General features: G+C 47.2%; 2 protein-coding genes across 8 annotated transcripts; one reads left to right on the plus strand and one right to left on the minus strand.

Annotated features, from left to right (window-relative positions):
- Positions 1 to 4,319: 4,319 nt before the first annotated feature.
- LOC120685965 (cationic amino acid transporter 6, chloroplastic-like) lies at positions 4,320 to 19,237 on the plus strand. Of its 6 annotated transcripts, none has more exons than XM_039968116.1 (9): positions 4,320 to 4,864; positions 5,901 to 6,123; positions 6,857 to 7,208; positions 7,713 to 7,944; positions 8,261 to 11,016; positions 11,818 to 12,260; positions 14,031 to 14,797; positions 17,029 to 17,135; positions 18,683 to 19,237. In XM_039968116.1, the coding sequence occupies exons 1-5, from the start codon at positions 4,441 to 4,443 to the stop codon at positions 8,833 to 8,835; spliced, it is 1,806 nt and encodes a 601-aa protein (XP_039824050.1). In that variant the 5' UTR covers positions 4,320 to 4,440; the 3' UTR covers positions 8,836 to 11,016; positions 11,818 to 12,260; positions 14,031 to 14,797; positions 17,029 to 17,135; positions 18,683 to 19,237. The 6 variants fall into 6 exon arrangements, with proteins under 6 accessions (XP_039824050.1, XP_039824053.1, XP_039824052.1 ...); XM_039968119.1 differs by lacking the exon at positions 17,029 to 17,135 and having other exon boundaries at positions 14,031 to 14,392; positions 14,604 to 14,797; XM_039968118.1 differs by lacking the exon at positions 17,029 to 17,135 and having other exon boundaries at positions 8,261 to 10,740; positions 10,829 to 11,016.
- Positions 14,051 to 16,027, minus strand: LOC120685967 (B3 domain-containing protein Os11g0156000-like). 2 transcript variants are annotated; one of them, XM_039968120.1, is made up of 3 exons: positions 14,855 to 16,023; positions 14,601 to 14,766; positions 14,051 to 14,514 (listed from the first exon to the last, which is right to left on the minus strand). In XM_039968120.1, exons 1-3 carry the CDS (start codon positions 15,462 to 15,464, stop codon positions 14,502 to 14,504), a joined length of 789 nt encoding a protein of 262 aa, XP_039824054.1. In that variant the 5' UTR covers positions 15,465 to 16,023; the 3' UTR covers positions 14,051 to 14,501. The 2 variants fall into 2 exon arrangements, with proteins under 2 accessions (XP_039824054.1, XP_039824055.1); XM_039968121.1 differs by having other exon boundaries at positions 14,065 to 14,529; positions 14,855 to 16,027.
- Positions 19,238 to 21,025: the final 1,788 nt, after the last annotated feature.

Raw genomic sequence — 21,025 nt, forward strand, 5'->3', positions numbered from 1 at the left:
GAATCAAGAGGAGGAAGAGCAAAATGAGGAAGAAGAATAAAAAGAAAGGGGGAAGGAAGAAGAAGAGAAAGGTGAGCCCCCTAAATTCAAATTCTAGATTCGCCCCTCGGCTTTGCCTCCGAGATATTAAAATCGGCTGCCCACCTCCCTTGTGACGATGCCTCGCCCACGCACACCCACACCCACACGCCAGCGCCTCAAGCCGTCCCATCTCCAACGCCACCTTCGCCTCTCCTGGGCTCGCGCTATCCGCCTCTCCTCGGCTCGCCGCGCCCATCGGCAGCGCCTCGCCATGGAAAACTTGGAGGACAGCGAGCACCATAGCGCTGAAGAGGTCATCTATGAGTCCGACGACGTTCATGTCGTGTTCGACTCCTTCACCGGCGAGGCACAGGTCCCTGATTCCCTCGGCGCCGCGCACAAACTAGGCCTGTCGAACTAACCGATGAACAGTGCACGCGCGCCCTACTCGTGCACGTGCTAGCTAGTAGCTACTACAGTAAGCTCCGTGATTTCGCAGAAAGGGGGTGGGCCTAGGACTAGGAGACGACACACATGTCTACTGCTACTACTCGTAGCCGCTGTTGGCCTGTTGTTTTGTTCACGTGAGGTGCGAGGGAGGGAGCACCTTTGCTGACAAGGATCAAACTTGTAAAAGCGAGTGGTCAAAGTCAAACCGTATCGACGTACGTATCCCAACAGTGGCATAGTGCTTGGCCTAGCTAGCTAGCTAGTCTCGGAGAGAGGTTCCATGCTCCGGTGGACACGCCGCCGGCGGCGTTGTCCGCTCCCGGGGGGAAAGAGAAGGGATGACATCGAACGGTCAACGGTGCTCGATCGAGGGCATGGCCGCTGCCACCCTCGCCGCTAGCTGGGTTTCAGCTTCAGCTTGCTTCACCTATAATAATGATTAATAAATGAATATTATGAGAGCTAATCCTGCTTGAAGTCATGTCGAATGCATAGAGCATGTACAGTTACAACCATAGGATCTATCTCAAAAGCTATTTAATGCTTCGAATATATCCCTCGGTTGCTGCCTGCGCGGGATCCAAGTGCGCCGTCACCTCTAGGAGACGAGGCCGTACAATGGAGCCGCGGTCATCTGTTCCGCCTCGAAGCACAGGAGATGGCCGTCTCCTTTAGGAGACAATGCCGTACAACGGAGCCGCGATTATCTGTTCTGCCTCGGAGCACGGGAGATGGCCGTCATCACGTGAGGCGACAAGGCGCCCGTCTCTCGGCTAAGCTTGGGTGGTTTCTGAAAAATAGTCATCACGGAGATGACAAAAAGATGCCCATTGTACCGCTTCATACGCATGACACCGAAAGGGCACCACGACGAGATGCTTGAGGACGTTCTCCATCGCCTTGACGGCTCCCAATAATGATCCGTCATAGGCGGTCGCATGTTGGCACAATCGTTTGTGCACTAAGAATAATATCATATCGAACCATGGTGATCACTCACTCCATTCCTTACTATTCCGGCATAGGCTCCAAGTTTATTTTTTCGCTAAGGTCCTCTCTTTGGCCCAATAATATGCTCTGTTGTCCCCTATCTTTTCTAGTTCAATTATCTCCTGCAACTTGCTTCTATATTAAAAACCTCTCGCACATGGTTCTTCAAAAAGAATCAAATGATCTTGTTATTCAAACCAAAAGGTGTCTGGAAAGTGACTAAAAGGGAAGCACGAGACGGATGAATCAAAGGGGTCGGAGTCACATGAATGCTGCAAGTGGAGACGGTTATGTAGGTTAGCATTATATTAGGACTCAACTTGCACCTTTCCTTTTATCCACTCAATTAGGGCCTAGTAATAAGCTTCCCCGTCCTAAAATGTGTGTCTGGTCCTTGCATTTGACCAGCCAATACCTCAAAAGCACGTAAAAGGACCCTACAACACACCTTCCTCCTATTAATTTCACTATTTCAGTCTGGTGGCCACAAACTTAGAGGGTTTGTTTGCATCCATCTAGCTAATCCCATTAGCTGCCCTGGCTGGAATTAGCTGGGTTGACCCAACTAGTTCGATATATACCCTCCAGCTACCTAGAAGGTCTGTTTGGTATGGTTTATTTTGGCTTTAGCTTCGCTTATTTCACACAAATCAAGACACTATAGCTAGCATAAAGCTGCTTTATAAGCTTGTGCAGAAATAAACTAGAAGCTAGGCGAAGTTAGTTTTTTTCACTGGTTTTTTTTTCACTGATTAGTTACCGGATCCAAACATATACTAGATCTAGCCAGCCATAATCAGCTATTGACTTTCATTCCCTTTTATGAAGAGTTTGTTCTCGAATCCGCGTATTCAAACGAGCATGTCACGTTATGACGTGTGTGCCTCACAATGCAACTCAATTTTGAAGGTATACTTTCCGTCCTGAAATATAAGACATTTTTATTTATTCTAAGTTAAACTGTTCTAAGTTTAATCTAGTTTATATAAAGTAATAATATGTTGATTATCAAATGTGAATAATAAGATCCATTATGAAATATATTTATAATTTACTTATTTGATGTGTTAGATATTAATATTCTTCACTAAAAAATTGGTCAAACTTAAACTACTTTAATTTAAGACAAAAAACATGTTTTATACTTCAAAACGGAGGGAGTATAATAACTGGAATTTGCTGGGCCCAACTAGCTTATTTACTGTCCAGCTATCTAGAAGCTAAGGCCTTTAACTAGGAATTAACCCTGTTTGGATCCGTTCAGTTAAATAAAATTAGCTACATACTAATTAGCACATATCCTAGATCTAGCCAGCCGTTGTAGACCGTAACATAATCAGCAGGTGCCTTTCCCTTATATGAAGAGTTTATTCTCAAACAAGCACTTTACGCCCTGATTAGTGGGCCTCACAATGCAACTCGATTGAAGGTATATATTGCTGGCATCTATTTGAAAAAAATCGCCACTGCGTCTGTACATAACACAAAATACAAAGTGTGATGCCGTGTTCTCTATTTTGAAATCGAACTCGGCGGTTTGATATAGTGTAGACCAAATTTTGATCCTCGCGGGAAAAATATGAGAGAAAAATGGCTATCCTGTCATCAATGTTGTCTGAAAGATTTTTGCCTTGTCACATTCCTAAATCTTGACTCGAATGAGACCATATTAAATTGAGGGATATGGGGCCACTAAAGCTATCGGTTGTAGGCACAAGCTACGTGTCACATCTTCTCTAACAAAAGTTATTAGTCATTACAAATAATAAAAGATATCAATCTCAGCGTAATCCCTATCAGAGAAAAAAAATCTTGAGCCATTGAATTTCCGACATTTAATTGCGCTCATCAACAAAGGAAATTAAGGTCCTGTTGGGATCCAATACTAATAGATGAAAGTGATAAACTTTAGCACTAGTGTATCCAAACAGGAGTGCTCATAGGGTGAATTAAAGTTTAGCCAAGACTCAAAAACTTTAGCACCTATTAACCAAGACTTATACATTGTCTATAAATGTATTGCTTTTCTTAGAGGAGTCTATAAAGCTAATGCCATCATGCAAAGATAATAAGAAAGATAACTCGAGGAACAACTTGTCCTATGATCTCTTGAAGTGACCCACTCTTTGCTTGCCCTTTTTGCCTTTCTTGTGTACATTAATTACTTTATTATTATATTAGATTCTTTTCTTACCTTTTCAATTCGAAAATATAACTATTTAAGTCCGTGGAAATATCAACAAGATCTACAAGAGGGTGCTTTGACAAATAATATCTATCATATATATATATATATATATATATATATATATATATATATATATATATATATATATATAGTATTATCTTGTATCCAAAGAGTTGCACATTATATATTTTCTTTTCCTTGGAGCATATGTAAAACTATGCTCCTGCACAGGGCCTTTAATTGTAAACGTCCAAATGGTGCATGGCACAATATTCTTGTGGCACCTTATAAAATCATACCCTTTGCAATGAAGAAAATGTGTGGCAGAAGCTTTAAGATTGGCTAGCTCTACTCTACCCCATCTGTCCATCACCTTAGATGTATCATTTGCCCTCCTTGGTTGGAACTTGGAAGCCTGAGTTATTTGCCTGCATATAAAGAAATCATGAGATTTTCTATTCTTTAGAAAAAAGGTACTATATCCTAAGAATAATCTACCGGTGATAAATATGCTCCGCTAATACTATGGTCTTGAATACAATTATACAAGCAGATTTCCATCTCTCGCATTTACATTTTTACCGTTTTACCCCGTCTCCTTTTTCACCGAGTCACCATGGGAGCACCCTTCGCCTCTTTAAATCCCGGGCCTCTCCCTCCACTCCATCTGGCTTTCACACCTGCTCCCGTCTCTCTCTGCCTGCCACTCTCCCGCCCGCCCGATCCCCGGGAGAACCCACCGGGCACCGGCATCGCGCCCCCCCCGTCCCTTCCACCCGCTGCGCGCCGCCATGGACAAGGCCGCGCTGGTGGCGGAGGCGGACCCCGACGGCGCCGCGCGCGCCGGCGGCTCGTTCGCCAGCCTGCGCGCGTACGGGCGCGCGCTGGCGCAGACGCCGCGCCGCCTGGCGCGGCGCGCGTGCGCGGCGACGGCGCCCGGCGAGGAGATGAGCCGCGTCCGGGCGCGCTCCGGCGCCCGCATGGCGCGCGCGCTGCGGTGGTGGGACCTCGTCGGGCTCGGCCTCGGCGGCATGGTCGGCGCCGGCGTGTTCGTCACCACGGGCCGCGCCGCGCGCCTGTACGCGGGGCCCGGCGTCGTCGTCTCTTACGCCATTGCCGGGCTCTGCGCCCTGCTCTCCGCCTTCTGCTACACCGAGTTCGCCGTCGACATGCCCGTCGCCGGCGGCGCCTTCAGCTACCTCCGCGTCACCTTCGGTGAGCCCCCATTCCTGCCAAAGATCACGGCTTGCGGCGATCGAGATGCAGTGATTGCTAGGATTTAGAAAACTCTGCTTGGTTTTTGGCGTTTCTCTCGGCTGCGATTTTTTTTATCCTTTCCGATTCCATCTCGGTTTGGCTGTGTTCGTGCGATTTGCGGCATTGGGGACTGAGGCTGGCTGACGACACGACATGAGTATACTGGACTGATCATACGTATTGGAAAAAGATGTCTTCTTTCTCTTAAATATTTGATGGTTATCTGGCAAGTGCATACGTGTTCTTTCGCCCACTCTCTCAACTCGTCCAGTTGCTGGAAAAAGTTGTAGTGGAGGTGTTCATGTGTATGAGTGAAGCGGCTATAAAGAATCCTTGAGCTCTTATAAAAAGATACTTGTAAAAAAGGTATCCCTGAGCTGTCCCTTTAGTTTCTTTTGGATGAAATTCATCACACATTTATACACCATATACTGTTTCATTCATGCTGTTTTTGAACGTTTCACTTCAGGATTCCTCTGAATTCTCGTTTCCTCAATGGCTCATTGGATTTCGTTCCTCCCTGAATTTACAAGTTCGGAGAACCATTCAGAATCCCGGAACTGACCCTAAACATTTAGAAGCCCAGCCAAACTTTCTTCAGGCTAGGAAAACATTCAGAAACTAGCATGAACAACAGACGACGTTGATGGGTCCTGACCTGCATCAAATTTATTTTTATGAGTGATCGCCTCGCGCGCGCAGACATCCATATCCAAAATAATACTGGAGGTCCCTTTCCCCGCATCTCATGGTACCTGGACTTTTCTTGCCAGAAAAGATCCATCCGTGATTCATCCGTGGCTGTCGTTTTCATAACCACCATGGAAACTGTCCAGTGGGTTGGGTGTTGCTCTCCCTGCATGTAACACTCGACAGCGACTAGTAATTCAGTGTACGCATCAGATTCTTCAGTTCAGTTCAGTTCAGTTCAGGTCGAGCCGTGATCGATCACCCTGTGCATTCTGAATTTTCTGATGATGGTTGGCATTGGCAGGCGAGTTCGCGGCGTTCCTGACGGGGGCGAACCTGATCATGGAGTACGTCTTCTCCAACGCCGCCGTGGCGCGGAGCTTCACAGCGTACCTGGGCACGGCGGTCGGCGTGGACGCGCCCAGCAAGTGGCGGATCCCCGTGCCGGGCCTGCCGGAGGGGTTCAACCAGGTGGACCTCGTCGCCGTCGGCGTCATACTCCTCATCTCCGTCTGCATCTGCTACAGGTCCGTTACTACTGCTGCTGGCTACTACTGCTACCGGCATGCTCGTCAGGTGTCAAATGCTTGTGTCATTCCAGTAAACTTTTGTTTTTTTGGAAGTATGTTGGTATGGAAAAACTTTGCTCATTTTTGTTTTCTACTAAAAGTTTTGGTAAACTGGTGTAAGCCTACCTGTCGGCCTGTCGCTTCCCTTGGTTCTTTGCCTTGTCTCTTCCGTGTGCTTTGCTGTCACAGAACTTTTGGCCATATTGGAGTTCTTTTCTGCAGAGAGGCCAAAACCCCATGCAAATATTTAATATCCATTTGGGACAAATTTAATTCAATTTTGCCATTTATATATATCTTCTTCTTTTTTTTGTAAAAGTTTTGATGGCCTATGGGGTTGGTGGTTTCGCTGCGTGCTCTGTTCTGCTCTACAACTACAACCTAACAACCAAGTGTGCACTTGTTTTATGGCTAGGATCCAAGATGTTTAGGCCAAGTTGAGCTGATTCCCTTCTCCGGTTCTATCTGTTCTGGAAAATTTTAGTATTCCTTTATCAGAAAGGAAAGAATCTTGCCCATCACCCTTTTTCCAGTCGTGCTGCCTCTTACTTTCTAGCACAATGATGTTGCGATGTCTTTTTTTTTTGGGGCATTGCCAGCTATAGTCTTCTTCAGAAACATCTTTCTTTCTTCTCAAAATCAAATGCAGAAGTAAGAAAAAACATGAAAAATGATTTGTATGTGGTCGCAGCACCAAGGAGAGCTCGTTGGTGAACCTGGTCCTGACGGTCGTGCACGTGGCGTTCATCCTCTTCGTCATCGCGATGGGGTTCAGGCACGGCGACGCGCGCAACCTGAGCCGCCCCGCCGACCCGTCCCGGAACCCCGGCGGCTTCTTCCCGCACGGCGCGGCGGGGGTGTTCGACGGCGCCGCCGCGGTGTACCTGAGCTACATCGGCTACGACGCCGTGTCCACCATGGCTGAGGAGGTGGAGCGCCCCGCGCGCGACATCCCCGCCGGCGTCTCGGGCTCCGTCGTCGTCGTCACCGCGCTCTACTGCCTCATGGCCGCCTCCATGTCCATGCTCCTCCCCTACGACGCGGTACGCGCTCTCTCTCGCTCTGCTCTGCACCCTCTCCGGTCCCACGAGTCAGTGTCACAACCTCCAACGTCACTTAAAAAAAAAGTGCTCTGATCATTATTGCTGTCTGCAAAGTTTGAGCACAAAAATCTCCAACTTGATAAGCATGCCCATTTAGGCATGCATACTCCATGTTTGTTCTTTGCTTGTGTTGGAATGGTGAGTCAGAGGCCAGAGGACAATTCTTGGAATGTGCTGTCCGAGTCCAAGTGGCCATGGTTCTGTTCATCAGATGAGAACATGAGGTCGGCACGGTTGATGCCACTGGCATCCGGTTCCATGCTGACCGGCCTTTTTTTTTCCTCTCGCTTTTGGGGATGTTGGTCGTATGATCTGGGACGACGAATCTGCAGGCAATATCGTCTGGATTCTGGACAGACAGACAGTGAACTTTTGAGTTTTGACAGATTTTCACCAGGGTTGGATGCTGTTTTTGTCTAAAGAAAAAATCCGGATGATGTGCAGATCGACCCGGAGGCGCCGTTCTCGGGGGCGTTCAAGGGGAAGGCGGGGGAGGCGTGGGTGTCGAACGTGATCGGCGCCGGCGCGAGCCTCGGCATCCTGACGTCGCTGATGGTGGCGATGCTCGGGCAGGCGCGGTACCTCTGCGTCATCGGCCGCTCCGGCGTCATGCCGGCATGGCTCGCCCGGGTGCACCCCCGCACCGCCACCCCCGTCAACGCCTCCGTCTTCCTCGGTGCGTGCACGAGCTGCCTCGCTCTCTCCCCCTCTCTCTCGTGATCACCAGCTGCTCTGATCGATGGAGTGATGGTGAAAGATGATGCGCGCTGACCTTGTGCATCGACGCCTGCTTCATCTCGTGAGCGATGCCATGGGGGCGACGGCGACGAGTTCGTCAGCTTCACGTGAGCGAATCGATCGAGCTGCTGCTTTCATGGGGGGATCGCGTGATGAAGCAGACATGGCACGGGTTTATTGGGGCGTGATTGGATGTTAATCCGAATTGAAACGAGTCAACGGATCCCATGGTTGACGATGCCCGTGTCGCGCAGGCCTGTTCACGGCGGCGCTGGCGCTGTTCACGGAGCTGGACGTGCTGCTGAACCTGGTCTCCATCGGCACGCTCTTCGTCTTCTACATGGTGGCCAACGCCGTCGTGTACCGCCGGTACGCGGGCGACTCCGACGCCGGCGACGGCGAGGGGCTCGGGCAGCAGCAGCAGCGCAGGAGGGCGTGGCCGGTGCTGGCGTTCCTCGGCGCCTTCTCCCTGATCGCGCTCTCCTTCACGGTGGTGTGGCAGCTCGCGCCCGCCGGCGGCGGCGCCAGGGCGGGGCTGCTGGCCGCGTGCGCGGCGGCGGCCGTGGGCGCGGTGGCGGCGTTCCAGGCGCTGGTGCCGCAGGCCCGCGCCCCCGGGCTGTGGGGCGTGCCCGGGATGCCGTGGGTGCCCGCGGCGTCCGTGTTCCTCAACGTCTTCCTGATGGGGTCACTGGACCGGCCCTCGTACGTCCGGTTCGGTTTCTTCTCGGCCGCCGCCGTGCTCGTGTACGTGCTCTACAGCGTGCACGCCAGCCACGACGCCGAGGAGAGCGGCGGCGGCAAGGTGCAGGACGAAGGGTGCAAGGTCTAGCTAGCTAGCAGGGTGGCAGGCTGACGTTTGTAGGAAGGGAGCGAGCTCACTCTGCTCTGTCCTGATCTACCTCCCTTCTCGATGCTTTTCATTAGGTTATGACTAATGGGGATTAGTAGTGATGAATCTATCTACCATGGCCCGCGCACAGGTGTCGCGTCAAGATCCGGGACTGCCACGCCACTGCGCGGTAAGTTGGCGACTGACTGACCGGGATGACGAATCCCGTCTCTCAGTGGCCGTTGGGGTGTGATCCAGGACCAACGAGACGCGGATAAAGCCTGGGGAGCGAAGCTATCTTCCGGGTGATGAAAAAGAGAAGCAGAGCTCACGGCAGTCAGGCGAAGAAGATTGGGAGATGAGGGAGAATCAGCCGGCCAGTCAGTCACGGTGACATGGTATTGGGAGGAGGATCCAGCATATATATCTTCTGGATGACTCGAGGGAAAAGCTCCCTGATCCGATCCCCGCTCCTGGGGCCCTGCCTCTTTCTCCCTGAGCGACAACTCTTGTTCCACCTCCGTCCCTAGTCGCCAAGTGCAGGCCGGTTGCAGGCAGATTCTACATCAGGGGAGCCCCGAGCTGCAGGCAAGGCAAGGAGGGTTCTCCCGTTCGCGGGAGGCCTGCCCACGAGGCCACAACCAACCTGTGTATGGGCCTTCCTATTTTCATCCTGTCTCTGTGGTGGGTCCTGGCCTGCTGGGCCTCCGATTCTCTGAAGAGAGGAGATTGAAGATAACCTGGGCCGCTCCTTTGTCGGGCTTCGAGGCCCAAACACCATCATCCCAAGGCCCAAACACCTTCGTCTTCCTCGAGCCGTCGCGGTTGTTCTCTTCTCGGACCATTTGCTCGTACCGTCGTCCTCCACCGGCTGCTCGGTCGATCGGGGCAGTCCTCTTCTCCTCAGCGCGACACGCCACCCCGCCACGATCCACGTAGAGGATGCTTCGCCGGCTCGTGTGGCAGCCTTTGTCCGCCGCCCCGCGCGGAGCGCAGCGCTGGCGTTCGACGGAATGCCCCGCCGGGAGAGGTACAGACTCGTTCTGCCCCGCTCTCTCTCGGTTGCAGATACCGTCCTGCGCGCTCTCACGTTCCGTTTGTGCGGCCGCGTTTGCCAGGAGATCGATGTGCGCGATTTTAATAAGTTGGATAAAAAGGTGAGTTTTTTTTGGGAGAGGTGCGAGGTTCCTTTTTTTTCTTCTTCAACGATGGGCTTCTTCTCGTTTGCCTGTGTGACCAGTGTCCTGCCGCGGTGCTTAATGGCGCGTCACGGGAATGCCTTGCGGTGACCTCACGGGAATGCCTTGCGGTGACCCCCCCCCCACCCCCCCCACCCCTGGTGGGCAGGTATTTATCAAATTGTTAAGTACATGTTTCTAGGATGGCACCGCGGTCACTGGTAATTATTTTGAGTCAAGAAATTTGCTCACGACAAATAGGTACTTCAGCACATCAATAAAAAAATGCCACCTTGCTTTTGGTTTTGTGAGTTTATCTTCGAAGTCCTAATATGCCAATTATGATATATTGATATACAATAACTTCACGATCTGCGGAAACTCTATTCCTTCAGAAAGATGGCAACCCAGGCTACTGGACAGCCAGTCGTTGTCAGAAATCAATAGATTTCAACATTTTAAGGATGGATCATGGTCATGTGGGGACTTCTGCCAATTGAGAGAGGACTGAACGGGAAAGTGCAATCACCTTCCCCTGGTACTGCTATCATCGCGTAGCAAATTATTGTCACGTGAGTAGTGACACTGCTGCTCCAAAGATCTATGTCAGGACTTATATTGACAGGTTCCTCATCCAAGTCAATAATGTCATGCTACTGAGTACTGACCCCATTTGGTGTAATATCAGCACTGTCATCTGGACTGTGCATAGCAGATGGAAGCGCAGGTGCGGGCCTGGCTCATCTGAATTCTGAACGGATCTCCATCTTGTACAATATTTCTCTTATTAATATCATAAGCCTGTATATCTGTAGGTATGCAAATTTTGCTTTTATAGAAGTTCATGTAGGAGTTGGATTTCTTTTTCCCTTTGGGCTTGTTGATCTTTGCAACTTTGCGCCTTAAGAGGAATTCAATGCAACTCACTGGATAGTGTATAATGTAACTGTACTGCAGTAAATGACAAGCCCTGGAAATTTCTGTTAGATTCTCCTCTGCTCAGGTGCCTCTTCCTTTTATGCCCTTAACAATTTCTTATTTTTAGCAGCTAACTAAATTTTATATTGCATTTTTTTATGTTGCTCTAAAATCATTGTTTTGGAAAAATATTAGCATTAAACATATGCGTCTGGGTCTTAAATCCATGTTGCTTTTAGCTCGATGTTTTTAAATAATTAATCTTTGCTGCCTTAAACAGTTGGTAACTAAGTGTCCTTGAGGCTCTTACCATATGATCTTGACAATTTTTTTATTGAAATTTTAATTTGCACCAATTGTCGCACCAACATGGCAATGAGTAACAATATTCTAGAAATAACAACAACCACTTTCAGCTCCAGTTTTCATTATCTAATAACCTGCAGTTGTTTCTATTTTGCAAACACATTTTACTCTTTCATTTTTTAAAGAACTGTGCTATTCAATAATCAATACTATACATTTTACTCTTTAAAAGCTTGCTGTACTTTTGTTGCTCACAAATAAATATTAATGTGATTTTCCCTTTGTCATGTCGTTCCTGTTATGATTATCAATTAGCCTATTTTTTGGTCTTGCTGTATTTCTTATCAACAACCCAAAAATCTGTTCCCATACCCTGTTCTACAGAAAGATATGGATAATGGGAGGAAACATGAATGCAGTTGGTTCATATTTATTTTGTTATGATTTAACAACTTGATAGCTATGGGTGGTTTCTGTTCCGTAGTGCATTTGAACATACATTAGGTCCTTATAGAGTCCTCCACTACTCTACCATCTGTCCATGCCACATCTGTTTCTCAAGGAAAGTACTGTTATGCAGAAAAGCTGGCTCTATAACCACTAGCAGGGATTGAAAGAAATGGAAAACAATGTATTCAGAGGGCCATTTATCAGGTTGCTAGCCCTTTCTGGAGGACAATGCTTGTTCATGACCCTGATGAGGTAGTGCCACAGTGGCTTCTTGGAAAGCAAAGAAATCAAGTGACTGATTGCCTGATGGATGTATCATGGGCATTTTGTTGGTCCAGTCTGAGTCGGGACCCCTCTGCACTAGTTTGTGGGTCGGCCTCTGCTACCCATTTTCCCAGGGGGGGCCATCTCTTATATCTGATGCATCCTCATCTTGGTGGCTTTCAATCTTGTGATGGTTACTTCTAGTGCCCCACCATCATAGCAGTGACATATACTCACATGTATTCTTTCTTTGGTAGCCCATCCAGTGCTGTGAGCCTGCAATGAAACTGCTAGGTTGAACATCAAAAGGTAATAGTTGAAGATTTCTATGCATACTTTACAAGGATGACGTGATTAAACTGTACTTTGTAGTTGCCCCCCTTTGATATTTTTCTTTTCCTCGGTATGTGTTAAGTAGGGTGGGTCTACTTTATCAATATGGCAGTCACATGACCCATTGTGCTGGTGTTAAGATAAACAATTTTGTGTTCAAAAGTCTTAATAATGTAACCCTGGGATAAGGCTCGTCTTTGGCACTAAGGAAAGCTAACCCCTGCACATGGCTTGTGCTCTAGACTTCTTAGTAAGCAGACAGGAAATCTTGTTTTGATACGGTCGTTAACCTACTTGTTTAATCATCATAACCACAGTTGCAGCAAATCCCATTCAGATGAATCTGAAACCCGCACAGCCATTGTTCCATTAGTCAATATAATGCTCTGAAACGATGTTTAACGGTTGTCTCTGTTCTGGTATGTATATGTAGCAAATACCTAGCTCAGGCTACCTACAGTATTGCATGGTCTTAACGCTAAGAACTGACAAGTGACCCTGAATTATATGTGCGACCTACTTATTAGTTCTACTCAAGATTCTTCATGTATTTGTTTTTTTTATCATTGATGCGTTTCACGAGCTGTGATGCTAACCCTTCCTTTGCTAACTTTGGCTTACCCGCGGTTAAGAACCAATGTTTAGTTAGGTCATACTCCTCTAGATATCTACTTTGTTTTATTGACTGGCGGTCTAGATAATAAACTGTTGTTAGCCCCGTACGGGTTTTTTTTTTGCCCCTTCTCTACATAGGCAACAAAAGTAGGAGACAATCCTCTGTTTTTCTTTTGGTACATGTTGTAAGGAATCTTGATGCTTATTGGAGTTTTGTGGCCTTTTGTGCCTACCTTGCCCCTTAGACCATCAACTTAGCCAGCCTTCTCTAAGTATCCTACTAGAGCAAATTGAGCCCACTTGCACACTTAAACTTTCGTTGAGCCTTTCCTTCCCCAGGGACCAAAAAGGTGGAGACCGTCTTTAAAAGATTAGGACATGAAAATCTCCAGGTGTCGGCATTGCTTATGCCCTCCACCATCTCTTTCACATTGGAGTTTTGCAATCTTTTCTGCGTAAATTACAACTTATCTATATACCTATCCCTTGTATGTCATTATTTTTGGGTCATTTTCTTTCCTACCTTTAATTATGCTGCTCTTCACTGTCCCTTAGCCACCCAAAAACTTTGTAAGACCTACCCTCTCATACCATTTATGCTAGTCACATCCATCACCAAACCAACCATTGACTGTTACTTTGCTATTGGCCTTTTAATTTTTCTCATAAATGGGCAAACTACAAGTAGATACCTGTTAGGTTCAAGAGGATGCGCACGTAAACACCTGGAGTCTCATTTCACCAACAATGCAAATCTTTGTGAGCTTGCAACAGCAATTTCAACAGGGTGATGAACACATATTTGGGCATAACACTGAAACGGAAAATTTGTCATTTCGGCCCACCCTAATGTCCTTTCTGATGTAGATCGCATGGAGAGCATTGCCTGCAAAATCTTGAGCATGAAAGGGGGACCGTTGCTATTGACAGCATAAAGGATAGCACTCAAAATATTTCTGTACGAGTGACTGATTTTCTCTTGTAACATCTTCCAAAACAGCATACCACACTTTTTTTTGGAAAAAGAAAGTTGAAATACATTACTTTTTCACTGTTGCCTACTTATCCCTTTATGTGAAAGCATTCGACCTATGCATGAAGTGACAGCATTGCACCACTAATTGATTGCAGAATAGAACAGTAGAAGCAAGGGAGACGGGGGAGAGAACAAAATCCCCATGGAGATATTGCTTTGTTTGTTCAAGAAGCAGGCCTGGATACATCAACGTCACAGTTTTGTTGTTGACTGGACCCACACAGATACAGATGACACATACGTACACATCTCTGTTTGTCTCCCCTTCGATCTCCTTCGCTACTTGATGTTTGCTGAAACCTCCCACGCATGGCTGTTGCCAGATCCCGTACAGTAAGTAGGGTTTCTGGAAGCCAAGGAAAAAAGAAAAAAGAAACAGCAAAAGGCGACACTGTGGAGATGGAAGGAAGATTGCCCGGGAAACAAGGGATCTCTCCACTTCCTTTTCTTTGCACAGGTCAATTCAAACCTGTCACTTTGTGCAAGTAGTACTAGGCTGCTGCTAGCAACTACTTTGGTTGTTTGGATTCTGCAAGCATAGCCTAAAACTCCTCCTCATGTTGTTGTTATGGACTGCCCCTGTCAAATTGAATTCTAAAACTCGTTAGCTATAGGAACATCTATATATGATGCGTCTTATTCTGATGGTTTTACAGTGTTCTTACCAGGTATTGGGAGCATACGGGCTTTGATGCATGTAGCTGTACATTGTCGTTGGTGTCTCCGGCTCTGGCTCCGGTTCCGGCCCACAGTCAAGGTTCACGCCGAACAGCCGGAGCCGCCGAGGTGGTGCTGATGCTGCACTGCAACTCCTGTTGTATCGAGATTCTCCTGCAATTGTTCAACAGAAATGGTGTAAGAGGTATGATGAGAAGACTGTGTTACAGTGCTTTCTTCCCTTTGGTTTTCAGTCTTTTACCTGCATGTTGCATGTTGCTGTGATCATGGTCCACTGAGTGACGGTAGGCATGGGAATTGGCCGGGCTGGTTGGGTATGAACCTGATGTGCTGTAGCACATTGGGCTCCAAGGCTGCTGCTCTCCGCCAGCACTCTGTGCAGGGTCCGCTACACACACGGCGGCTGGAGATGCAGCAGCTCCTGTTGCACTCTCACTGCGGCGCCTGTAGCTGATGAACAGGCGGTCAGCCATGCCAAAGCCTCGCATCCTCTCAAAGTGCACTACGTCACCAGCATCAAGTTGCTTCTCTTTGATGTACCGGCTCCAGCCCTTCGTAAGCACGTAGCTCTGGCTGCTAGTCCAGTATGAGTACCGGAACCTCCACGGCTTGCCGGCCTCATCCTCGAAGGACAGGATCAGGCCCTTTTCGCCGGAGTCACCGCTGAGGGGAAAGTACCTCTCGGCATGCTGCTTGGGGATCACCAGTCTGTTGAGCTTGCCTACATCACTTGGCGTCAGGGGCTTCTCGAACAGGTGCTCCTTCTCGTAGTAGTGGTGGTAGTGTAGGTTCGTGTACATGGCTACACCCCAGGGCCAGGCCTGGGGGTGCTCCTGGGAGAGGTGATTCATGGCCGTTCTGCTGGAGGGAAGAAAGAGTTTGGGGAGTGAACAAGTGTGTGTTAGGTTCCTGTCTGCAGCGAAAGCTTGCCGGTAGGGAGGAGTAGCAGTGATGGTGTGTCGCGTAGAGAACCATGCAGGTGTCTTGGTCCGGCATTTATAGCCTACCAAGGAGAACTTTGGGGGCGTCTATGTGATGCAGTATTAATATTTCCCTGGTGGTACACGAGCGATGAGGTCTTGATGCGTTTGATCTTGGAGGAGGGCAGGAGTTTTTAATCTGGGCTAGACAGGAGGAATCAAAGTGAAGGGCTTCAGAGGTGCTGAGGTTAGAATATGTAGTCTGAGCATAGCTGATGAGGGACGATCAGGTGGTGGCACTTCAAAGTTGGTGCCTGGCCATTGTGGACTATCCACAGCCATCCAGGGAGGTGGAGAGGAGTAGGCCCTACCATTGCTTTCCATGTGCTTTGGTAGTTGGAGCCTACGTGAGGCCACTGTCATTAGCTCTCCGGATTTTAACCTGCAAAGTCTAGGTTTTTCAGTTCAGTCTGCCTCTAGGACGGTGAAAGAAAGTGCTGGTTAGGAGCTGAAGCTTGTAGATTCTGGAGGCATGAGGTACCCTAGGCTAGATTATTTGGTGAAAGATGCATCGATAGATTGGCAGCAGTTTTATACCTGTGGTCCGCTTGGGAATAGCTGGTGGGCAATTACTGGTTCAGGGTACTGAGCCTGCAGGGTGTGACACTTGAGGTGTATGGGCCGTGTGCTCTAACTATCACGCACTATTTTGTACTAGTACCAGCCATTTTCTGATCTCAGATTCAATACAATCAAGGGTTTTGTCAGGCCTGTCTCATTGATTAGGTGGCTGACCACCTAATACAGCAGCAAAGACTTCCAAGTAACAAGCTGGTTCTGGTTGGATTCCTACAAAAGTGATTGAATTGGCTGTAAGATATTATTTTCTCATTCAAACCATCCTTGTAGGACAACCTGCCTCTGTTGAGGACACTGGGGGTACAAATGCAAAGCGAGAATACTCTATTTCCCGTGTTAGCTTACCTTTTGTAAGGATTGGTGCTCTCTTGCATTGGGCATTTGGGGAGCACCTCTCGTTGCTGGAGGACTGGGATGCAGAACAGTATATGATCTATTTATTTACATTTTTAATGACAGATCTGTATCAAACTCTGTATAATATTAAGGACAAAATCAGCAATGTCGCTTTGCTTGGTACTTTGGAGACAGGTATTCCATCACATGGTAACGGACGGAGTAGTACATGGTTAGATACATTGTATGCTGACTAATACATGCCTTTGTTAAGCATTATTAAGTTTGTCAACCTTCGGGAAACCAGCGGGCCATTAGGGCCCCTTGTTCTGTTAGTAGATGCGGTCAAGAGTCCAGCCACAATAGTGACTGAACGGATCTTCAAAGATGATCACACCACCGATTCCATTACTTGGCTTTTTCCAACATTTAGGTGACTTCCATATATTTGGAATATATGTTTATTATCTCGCGTGGCATTAGTCTTATCTGTCCTGCTTTCTGTTCCTGGGGCTTCAAGTTCCGAAGCGCCAAAATATTCGAACATTGGAATGGGAAATAGGATCAAGATTGGACCTGCACAAAGATCTGCCTTCCCCAATTTCTAAAAGTATTTTGAATCAGATGGTAAGATTTTTGTCCCCAGGTCCTTTTCTCTGCTGATGCGTGTACAACTTTTAGTCCTCACAGTTCACCCCTATTAGATGCAAATCCCCATGTGTTATTCTTAATTCTTTTGTTTTCTGTGTGCATGAACATAGAAACATGCAACATAGGAAGTTGATAATCACTTGCTGCATGCACAAATGCACTGCAAAAGACTAGTCTATGGCATGGCATAGGTAATCTTGATTAAACTGTAAGTAGTCTATATTTAGCATCTCTTGGGGTATGAAACAGCATCAAGCCATGAACTATTGAGTTCAGTTGGTTCATGGAATCTCGTCCACAAAAGCCGTGAAGGGTACTCCATTGCAGCTCGATGGAGAAACACAATGAATAAAAATTTGCAGTCACAAATTCGCATTTTTAACTCAGGCTCTTCTAAAATTGCCAAGAGCATATTTGCATGTATTGCATTGACCAAGAATGAAGATACTTCATTTCAATGCGAATTTGTTAAACATGTGGGAGAACGTACTAGATTGTAACTACATGGGTACTAATTTGCAGCACCGGAATAGTGCATGCACTTGTTATGAATTTTGACCAAGTGCACAATATTTAAAACATGACCATGCGAGTCCCAGTAGGGAACCACGCAGCAGGTCCTTTTCTTAACTCAATCATGCAGCTCACCTGCCCCAAAGGTTTTGATAATGTAGGTTTGGTTTCTCCATGCACATGAATGATTTGGTATCTTGCGGAATTGAATACAGGATAACTCAAGATAAGGGGACACATGCTATTGCTCCTGGTTTTGTTTATTGTTGTGGTCTCGGTTCCTTTTTCGTACGGCCATGCTTGTTTCGCCAAAGTTCATGCATGTAGTGTGCTGAAAAAACCTCGAGCGCCATGTTACCCTCACTCTGTTCTGCTCACAAATGCTGCCGCGGAAATGTGCAGTTAGGCTTTACCGATTTGGACCTTTGGCGCCATTTGTTAGGTAGCCCGAAATTATACTTCCAAGCTATTAGATCTGTCTTTGAAAAATAAATGTTGTCACAACCTGCCAGCGCTGGCCATTACAAAGCTTGATGGTAAAAGCAAATGTTTACCAGATCTACTTTTACCATGTCTAAACTGGCGTCAGTTTCTAAAACTCTGCTAGGATGCATGCATCAGTTTAAGCAGCATAAACATTGTCAAAGCGTTTATATACTGATCATCCTTGGTTCCTGTTATCGTCAATAATTGAGAGCATCATGCCATCGACTGTCATGTCAAATCCTCACATATATGCGCTGCTGGAAATTAAAACTCTAAACTGCTACAGTGAACCATGCTTGCCCAAGTGTGCCTCGCAATGATATGGGAGGGAAAACAAACCAAGCTGTAGATTATTCCCTTGCATAATTGCCATCCTTTGCTTGCTTGCCTTTTGGAAGGAGGCAAGCAGCATCCTGGAGCACATCTCGCAAGATCTGACCGGCTCGTAAACTTTCTTGTTTTCCTCTCTTCATTCCTTTGCGCCGGGACCATCCGCCCAACTGATGTCATTTCTGTGGTTGCAGGCTTGCAGCTCGGCCGTGCTCTACGCGATCGTCGTCGTCGAGGCTGACTAAAACTTTCTGCGCCAAGCACGTCCAGGACTGCCGCATCTATCTGCGCCTGCGATCTCTCAGAGTGCTCTCACTGGAGCTAAGTGAGGCGTATCTTTTGGCGCAAGAGGAGATCTTCTGAATTCTGAGTCCCAGCCGGGCGTTTTCTTTCTTTTCTCGCGCACTGAGGAGCGAGATGTTGGGGGCTCAGCTGGTGACGTGATGGGGACGAGAAGGAAGGCGATGATGGGGAGAGGAACTGGTATGCTCGGCGGACGCCTTTTCTTGCCGTGGCAGGGCGTCGTGCCGCTGCGTCGTCATCGTCGATCTTTTCTCGTGTCAGCGTGGGAGGAGAAAGAAAGGCTTCTTCGGTGGCGCAGGAGCAGGGGGACAAAGCGGACGCAACAAAGCAAGCGCTTGAGGTGAGGCGTGAGCGTGTGAACAGTGGCCGGATCACTGCGTGTGTGTTGTGTGTACATGACACTGTGCTGGTATGATGGGCTGATGGCAGTTGCTGCCTTCTGAGAAGTGCGTGATCCGAGTCCCGGAGCCAATTGGTTTGAGGTCACGAACTCACGGTAAGGGTTGGTGTAGACCATTGGGGTCTGTTAGGTAGGAGTGTGAAATTTTTACTATAAGCATATTGTGACATGTAGAACTCGAAAAAATTACGAAAAACATATTGTAACATATTTAATATTTAAGAGTGTTAAAAACACAAAATGAGCTTTGAGTGGTATGAGATAGTAGTGTGTTAGGTATACACTGTGGTTTCAAAAAATTTATCCATTATATACAATGAAATGTGGTTTCAATATTTTTTTCTAAGTTCTACAAGTCACAATATGCTTATGATAAAAATTTCACATTTTTTGATGTATTTTACTATTTTAAAAAAATTAAATGAATTTTCTGAATAAATTTGGAAAAATATTTGTAGGGGCGGGTGAGGGCCTCATCCGTCCCTACAAATCTATTTTCAGGGGGCGGGGCTGGGCCGTCACTTGCCCCCTACAAATCGATTTTTTAGGGGCAGGTGACGCTCACCCGCCTCTACAAATGCCTCATCTATATATACCGTTGAACTTCTAGGATTTAGCCAAATTTCTCGAAGGCAAGCGCCCGACGGCGTTAGGCTGCCCAAATTTTTGGCTCCCGGCACCCTTCCTCCTCCCTCACTGCCGGCACCTCCTCCCCACCGGTGCGCGCCTCTCCGCCGTCACGCACCTCCCCACCTCTAGCCGACCCGTGGATCTACTCGCACGGGCCCTCCACACAGATCTGCGTCGCGCCACCTCCTCCCTGCGCACCCGCCTCCTCCTCCCAGTGCACCCTCCTCCCCATGCGGCCTCCTCCCTGTGCCACCTCCCTGCGCGTCCTCCTCCCCATCATGCCGCCTCCTCCCCAACCCACGATTGCCTCCTCCGCGCGTCGCCGCCCACCAGCCTCCTCCCCAACCGAGCCAAGGTAAGTTTCTTGATTTTTTTTCTTTTTTTCTTTTTCATTAGTGTGTGATAAAGGAATATACATGTTGTTAGAGGTAGCTGAAATTCAATTTTTAATTTTAATATATCATTGTAATTTGAATATACATGTGAAACTTGAATATGGTATAATATTTGTACGAAATTGTTCATAAATAATGGCAAGTCACGACTTTGGTCATCGTAGTGGCGATCGTGGTAGGGGGCATCAGGATTTTCTTTTTTCGGAGACTCACCCTCCTGGCATCACATTCAACAGAGTCAACAGGACTAGACCGACTCGATGTTATTAAACGAACAATCCAGTTCTAGGAATAGTAAGATCCATTATTTGTGTCCTTAAGAGCATTTGATCCATATTAATGCTATATTACTCTAATGCAGCGGTTTGATATGTTTATATGTCTTGTTGAGGTAGTTAACCGGCTAGATGGTACACCTCCTTAGGTGGAAACCACATGCCAACAATTGAAGAAAATGAAAATCTCTTTCGATATACCATCAAGAGAATATCAAGATACCAAGATTGCAATAGTGGCTAGTGGGAAATTATCACCTATTTAGTTGACTTATGAAAGAAGTGTTGTAGAAGTTTACATTTTCGAACTTGAGATTCATGGTTATCTAATTCCAAACTTGTCATAGTTCAAAATCAGAGCGCTTCAATAGAATCAACATGATATTGTTAGTCTATGCGAGAGCCTTGCACAAAAAAAAAAATCTATATGGCATGGTATGTGAGTTCTTGTTAATTTAAAGATATTATGGTACTTTCTTTGATTGTGCAAAACAATTCATAATAGTTGTGTTCTATCTCCATTGTAGGATATGT

This window comes from Panicum virgatum, chromosome 8N (assembly GCF_016808335.1).
Source record: "Panicum virgatum strain AP13 chromosome 8N, P.virgatum_v5, whole genome shotgun sequence".
In the NCBI taxonomy this organism is placed as follows: Eukaryota; Viridiplantae; Streptophyta; class Magnoliopsida; order Poales; family Poaceae; genus Panicum; species Panicum virgatum.

Bases quoted from the DNA above. Each gene is read 5' to 3' on its own strand.
- LOC120685965 (XM_039968116.1), top strand. From the start codon at position 4,441: ATGGACAAGGCCGCGCTGGTGGCGGAGGCGGACCCCGACGGCGCCGCG. The intron at 7,209-7,712 runs GTACGCGCTCTC...GATGATGTGCAG, and splicing joins TGCTCCTCCCCTACGACGCG to ATCGACCCGGAGGCGCCGTT. The intron at 7,945-8,260 runs GTGCGTGCACGA...CGTGTCGCGCAG, and splicing joins CAACGCCTCCGTCTTCCTCG to GCCTGTTCACGGCGGCGCTG.
- LOC120685967 (XM_039968120.1), bottom strand. From the start codon at position 15,464: ATGAATCACCTCTCCCAGGAGCACCCCCAGGCCTGGCCCTGGGGTGTA. The intron at 14,767-14,854 runs GTAAAAGACTGA...GAACAATTGCAG, and splicing joins CAGCAACATGCAACATGCAG to GAGAATCTCGATACAACAGG.